Below are 6,972 nucleotides of genomic sequence, written 5' to 3'. Positions count from 1 at the left end.
CCTACCTACCTTGAAATTTGTAGTTCCCTAAACCATGGTTACACTTGTGCTCACACCCTTTATGGTCCTTAGTTACTCATGGCCTTGCACAACCCAACTGCTCTACTTGTACTAGCACTTTGGTTTTTCTAATAAATCTAAAATAAATTTCATTGAAAATTTGTATGAAAAATAAACATCAATTTTTTTTTCATAAAATTTCTCATGCTCTTTGCTTTCTAATTTATACAGTAGAATAGCACCCTATCTCTGATTACTTGAGGACCACAACATCAAGCCATTAGCTCATAAATACTTTTTAAGCAAAGATTGTCTACTTGACTTTTGGAACATTTTTTGGCAATATGATTTTAGATATTTTGTGTTTCCAATAGTTTCCAAGTCCAAATGAGTACTCTGCCTTCATGGGAGACTTTTCAACATGTACAAGAATCACCAGCTTCTCAATGATGTTGCTAAGAAAAGTTATATTTTGCAAGCATGTGTGGGGAGTAGCAGCTACCATTACACCAATAGTGCTACTTGCCACATGAGTAGCCTTCTTTGGTCTTATACTCTGTGGGGAGCCACTTGCTCTTGTAATGGGTAAAGTTGCTTTGACACCTCTTTTGGCATCAATGTATGTTGGGGCTCTCCAAAATATTCTCAGCAAGAGTGCTAAGTATAGTTTGTTTGATCCTTGCAAAGAGATGGCTTGTATTCCTTTTGATGAGGATACCATGGTAAATCAGTTGTCTTCAAATTACAGAGCTTTGTGTGTTTACTATTTGCATTTTCATTTTTTGGGTTTAAAATGAAGTATACAATCATATAGTAGGATGTATTATCTATCCAAATATTTAAAATATTGGCCTCTAAAATCCATTAATTTTTGTGCCTCATCTGATGACTTTTATTACTATATCAATCCCCTGCTTATAGATAAAGGGCAAGACTGCAATAGATGTTGTCTGCACAATCCCCTTGGAAAATCTGGAGGTGCACTGATTCAACAATTTCTGATTTTAACCTTTGGTTTCCTTGCCAACTCTACTCCCTACCTTGGTGGCATATTGTTGGTCATAGTGTTGGCATGGTTAGTAGTTGCAAGATCATTGGACAGTCAGTTCACTCCATTGGTCAAGAGTTGAGAGGACGATAGCTAAAATGCAATATTGCAAAAAGGGTTTTGTATAGATACATAGATATGTTTGGATATTTCATCCTATTTGGTATTGTATACATAATTGTAGGGGTAAAGTTAGAGCCGATTTGAATAGACATATAACGGTTTCAAAATATAAATATGTTTCTTTTTGCCTGCTTTTCTTCTTCTATTCTTATTTTTGATAGAGTTTTCTCCTCTACTGTACTTATGATGGCTTTGTTCTTCCATGATGAATAGTAGGGATAGTATCAACACTCCTTTCCTTTTCATGAGTGTGGGGCGAAACTATGGTGACTACTCACTACAATGACATTGGACAGGATATGAGAGCCCCTATTCCATAGAGTTGTAAGACAATTCATTTTGTTAGGTTCGGTATGGTGTAGATTCCAGTTAGGATTGTTATCATTGTAGCCCTCAATAATATGTATTCTTTGTAGGTGCATATATTGAGAAATACAATGATATTTTATTTTTGTGAATGAGGTGTTTAGTTTCATGTATTCTATATTGCATGGCAAAAAAAATACTTTGATGTATTTCATTGATTGTAATTTGTAATCTATCTTCATTGTCTTTAATGTTGTGAAATATTAGATATAAAAGGCACTTTTACAATGCACTATTATGTTGTTAGTTATTTAATGTTAGCTTTCTATTCATTAGCAAGCATTATAGTACAATATGGTATTGCTATCATACAAAGTCATGTAGGTCAATGTTAAAAATTATGTACCAAATACACAAACAAATCACACAACACCAATACTTCAGACTCAGCTAGCAATGCTTTGACTTACAAGGATGTCTATTTTCATGTACAAACAAACACATCATGCAACAACAATACAATACTAGAACTGTTTTTACAGCCTCTGGTAGGAACTGCTCTTGTTTCTATTAACATTTTACATATGTTCTGATTGTCCATCTATTTTTTAATTTATGGTTGTTCCAGTTCTTCATCTCTCTTTTTTGTTTCTATCTTGTCCTTCACAACTGTTACATAGTTATTAGATAAAGGCTCTCTAATTCATATTTGTCACATGGAAATAATAAATATTGAGGACGAGCATTTTTTAAATAATATTTGGGATTACCTTGCATGAATAAGCATACAATTATTTTCATTTTAATTAATCAGAAATATTTTTATAATACTGATAAAGAAGAGAATGTAATGATATAAACGTGTCAACAAAAATTCTTATTTTTAAGTGGCAAAAATAAATAGTTTTTAAATTTGTCCATCCTATTTTTAAGTGACAATTTAGTTGAAGTTGTTCTAACGGATACATATGAAATTAATGATATAAATGTGTTAACAAAAAAATTCTTATTTTTAAGTGGCAAAAATAAATAGTGTTTAAATTTGTCCACCCTATTTTTATGTGACAATTTAGTTGAAGTTGTTCTAATGGATACATATGAAATTGGAGAAAAATGAATTAAGAATAATGGTCTTAATTTAGTGACTTTTATGACAATTTTGGATAACATTTTTAAAATAGTTAAGTTTTTTGAAGTTATAGATGGGTACTTTTTTTATTGGAAAACAAAATCAAATACAAAAAGATTACATCAGTAGTTGAATAACAACAACAATAGGTAGGTTTAAGTATAACTATTGGGTGCAATTTTGAATTTCTTCACCCTAAATTTTATTTTAGTTTTAATTTTTAATTTTTTTCAATTTTTTTAATTGAATAAATAAAATAACTAACATACAAATCTAGTCTATTGGTTTAAGTATAACTATTGGGTGTAATTTGGAATTCCATCACCCTAAATTATTTTGAATTCCATCACCCTAAATTTTATTTTAGTTTTATTTTTTTATTTTTTTTCAATTTTTTTAATTGAATAAATAAAATAACTAACTTACAAATCTAGTCAAAATAGACCTCTAGATAATAATATCTTAACATCTTTTATACATATTTTCTAAAAATAGAATGCTATTTTTATTTACTAAAGCCTTATTTTATTTATTTAATAGTTGTTTTTATTTACTTTTTTTTAATAAGTAAATAGCTGCAAAGGGGCAACACCCTTTGTATTAAAAAAGAAGGAGAATACAAGGCCTGATTCAATAAGAGTGGTAGGGGGAAATAATTAGTAAGAAAACCCCCTACCATAGCTCTAATCCATGGAAAAGAGAAATCAACACAAGACTAGATGAGGACAACAATATACCGACCTCTTAAAGACCCCTTATAGACGCAGAGGTCATAAGACAAAAACAAACAATCTCAAAAGGCAAAGAGACTAGTGGGCTTAGAGTCAACCAGAGTCACAAAGAGTCATCGAAAGCATCATCCATGAGCTCATTGGCCACATCTAAGACAATGGGACATTCAGGGCCACAATTCAAATGAGCTGCCGATTCTGCCTTCTCCTTAGGGAGTCGGTAGTCATTTGGATACCATTCTTCACCCAGCCCAAACCCCCAATCGTTTCCATCCACCAGATCACCATTCTCAAGGATCCCGAGGTCATCAATCACCGCTAAATCTTCACCACAAAGAAAAATTGCCCTCCAATTCGACGTGAAACTGCTTTGTATACCAAGCGCTTTCAGAAGGAACTCAATGTTCCTAGAGATGACGAGCCAAGTTGCTTGGAAGGATACAAAATCCAGAGAATTAGCAATCATGAGCTTCTTCACCTTTGCTCCGTTGCTAAGTGATATATAGTAGTTTTGGGGAAGCGGAATTCTAAGATTGGCATCAATATTGTCCAATACAGCATCTATTTCTCCCAACAAGCAGTGCTTGAACATCATCTGGGTTAGCAGTTTTGCTTGCTGCTTACTAGTTCCCATATAGATTAATATTGCAAGAAAAAAGGCTGGAATATCAGCATTGGCTCTAGACTTGTGGTAAGCTATAAAAAATCCCTTTCCCAGGATCCTCTTTAAGCTGTGGAGAATGAGAGGATGTCGAGAGAAAAGAACCTCTTGAAGACGCCTGTCTGTGATTTCGCCTAGGAAAGCCATCTGTCGACAAGTAGCTTCGAGGAGGATTGGGGTCTCCATACTGAGTTGCCAAGAGAGGAAAGAAGAATATGGTGGAAAGAAGGGGTATTCCTTTATTAAATAGCAAGGAGTCGAACCAGAGAATATGACACCCTGCACCTGCGTCTCCAATAAATTCCCACACGCGTGAGCAACCGGTATCCGACTAACCATTTGCTCCAAACCTCCTCAGCTTGATGTCGACCAACTTTAAGCATCAAGTGATCAGAAAAAAATCTTGAAGGATACAGTCGTAACTGGATACTCAAGTACACTTTTATTAAATAGCCATAAGCCAAAAGTTGGCACTAATCAATAGTGCCAGAAATGCGTCACATCATGATGATAAGAGGAGACCTTAACTGGTTAACAAGGTAGCCGATCGATCTTTCCACCGAAACCAAGACCAAAAGGTGGAGAGGGGGAGTCGTGGCTACCGGGGAATAGAGCACCGATTTTCTCCATAGCCGGAGGGGGCAGATAGAAATAGAGAATGCACACCTATCAGGAGACCCATCAGTACGCGCCATATTACAAAGGACCCAACCTAAGTGAGGAGAGCATGTCAGTTGGCCCAACAAAAAACACCATCGGTGGATCTTCAGGGGGGGTCACTGATGGTTATAGCCAATTTAGAAAGTCTATCGGCTTCACCATTACCTTCTCTGTAGATATGGCTAACCCGGAATTCATCAAAGGAAGCTAGCAGCACCAGGATCGGTTGAAGCCATCAGTTAAGGTGCCAACAAGGGGTGCTATTATAGTGGATCGCATTAATGACATTTAATGAGTCACCCTCCAAATGAATTTTCTGCACCCCAAGCTCCTTCCCTAGCTGAAGACCTCTAAATGCCACTCTGAATTCCGCTTCATTATTAGTAGCCACTCCAATATTTTTGGATATTTCTTTTAGACAACGACCATTAGAGTCCCTCAAAATGCAACCAATACCACTTTGGCCCGGATTGCCTGCAGAAGAACCATCAAAGTTTACCTTGCTCCACCCAACCGCTGGTGCATCCCAAATCACCCCCACTCTTGGATTCATTTGATCCACTGGAGAGCCCAGACCAAAAATCGAAGGGATGAGTAGGTTTGGAAGAGTCATCTTAATCTTACAATCCCAGTCCATGAACAAATTTTTCTTAAGTGTTTTGGATTGGGCCGCCACATTCAGGAGCTTAGTCAGGTGGTTCTCAATTTTCGTACAAAGAGACTGAGGGCCCATATCTTTACCTTGGAAGATTTTGCAGTTCCTTTCTTTCCAAATTTCCCAAATCAGAAGTGATGGAAGGATGAAGAGAAAATCAGAAAAAACCACCTTTCCTACCAGTTTAGGCCATTACAAAAACCAATTGTCCAACCCTGCTAGGAAGGGGTCGAATAATCTTAGTTTTTCCATGAAATACCACCAACAATGACTGGAAAATTTGCAATGGAGAAGAAGATGATCAACAATCTCTTCCTGATCTAGACATAAAGGACATCTACTAGGTCCATTGATACCCATTGAATGGAGCCTTTCTTGGGTTAAGATTTTCCTCTGACAGGCCAACCGGGCAAAGGAACCCTCTTTGGGAAGGAGGTGTTGATGCCAAAATAGATTAACAGGCCAATCTTTTTTGTCTATAGCCGCTTCTTTCAGCTTGTAGCCAAAGTATACCTTTTATTTTCCATCAGAGGAGCAACACCACCTAATAATATCCTTATCAAGGGAAGGGAAAATAATCCTTTTGTTGAGAATGTCAGTAAATAAGTCTTTCTGAAACTGATCCAAATCCAGCTCGTCCAAGGAGTTCCATTTCCATTTAGAAATACCATTATCTAGGATCAGATAACCATAATCACAAATATTATGCCCCCAGAGGTGACAAGTTTTCTCCATAATAGGATGTAGAGAGGGGATGTGACATAGAGTAGCTTCACCCGACCAAGAATCAAACTAAAAGGAGGCATCCTTGCCATTCCAGACCTCCCATGTAACCTGATTGCTTATGATTTCCCTATTGTCCAAAATGAAATTCTAGATAGCCAAACCCCTGGGAGGGTTGTTGATAGTCAGAATCCTCTTAGGTTCTAGGGAGTCCAAATATTCATGTTTCAAGAGCCTTTCCCATTTTTGCTTTCTGCTGCTACAGATTTCCCAAACCAGTTTAGCACCCATTGCTAAATTCATAATTGATATTTGGTGAATACCGACACCACCTGCCATTTTTGGTTGACAGATATTTTTCCAAGCTATCAGGGAAAATTTACCTTTATCATATGACCCATTCCAAAGGAAATTTCTCATTAGAGAAATCAATTCTTCTTCAACTACCATCGGTAATCATAGGCAAGCCATGGAAAAAATTGGTAGTGCTGAAAGGACCGACTTTATCATAGTGAGTTCCCTAGAAGAAGATAACCACTTGCCTTTCCAAGTTCCAAGCTTGGATTTGCACTTATCAATGAGGTGCTTCCAGTAGTGAGCTCTGTTACTACCAATAAAGAGCGGGGTACCAATAAATTTCCCTGGGAAATTAGCAACTCTGAGATTGAGAATCCTTGATAATACTGTTTGCAAGTTGAGCGGAGTGTTGACGAAAAACACTTCAGATTTGTGCTAGTTGATTTTCTGTCTAGAAGTGAAACAATAGTCATCAAGGCAAGTTTTGATTGATCTGGCTTCCCGCCTATAGGCCTATCCAAATAGAATGGTGTCATCAGCAAACTGAAGATGAGTCATTTTTTCAACCCATGTTGCCACATTAACTCCAACCCAATGACCATCTTGCTGGAGAGCTCTTATGGATCGACCTAAGGATTC

The 6,972-nt window shown here is 36.7% G+C and overlaps 1 protein-coding gene and 1 pseudogene across 1 annotated transcript; one reads left to right on the top strand and one right to left on the bottom strand.

Annotated features, from left to right (window-relative positions):
- The first annotated feature begins 380 nt into the window (after positions 1-380).
- LOC131052153 (ADP,ATP carrier protein 2, chloroplastic-like) lies at positions 381-1,130 on the top strand (annotated as a pseudogene).
- Positions 1,131-4,893: 3,763 nt separating this feature from the next.
- On the bottom strand, positions 4,894-5,391 carry LOC131864755 (uncharacterized). The gene has a single exon (XM_059215273.1). It carries the CDS (start codon positions 5,389-5,391, stop codon positions 4,894-4,896), a length of 498 nt encoding a protein of 165 aa, XP_059071256.1.
- Positions 5,392-6,972: the final 1,581 nt, after the last annotated feature.

Source organism: Cryptomeria japonica, chromosome 2, assembly GCF_030272615.1.
Source record: "Cryptomeria japonica chromosome 2, Sugi_1.0, whole genome shotgun sequence".
Taxonomy (NCBI): Eukaryota; Viridiplantae; Streptophyta; class Pinopsida; order Cupressales; family Cupressaceae; genus Cryptomeria; species Cryptomeria japonica.
This window is presented reverse-complemented; position numbering and strand designations above follow the sequence as displayed.

Coding starts and splice junctions, on each gene's coding strand:
- LOC131864755 (XM_059215273.1), bottom strand. CDS start 5,391: ATGGGCCCTCAGTCTCTTTGTACGAAAATTGAGAACCACCTGACTAAG.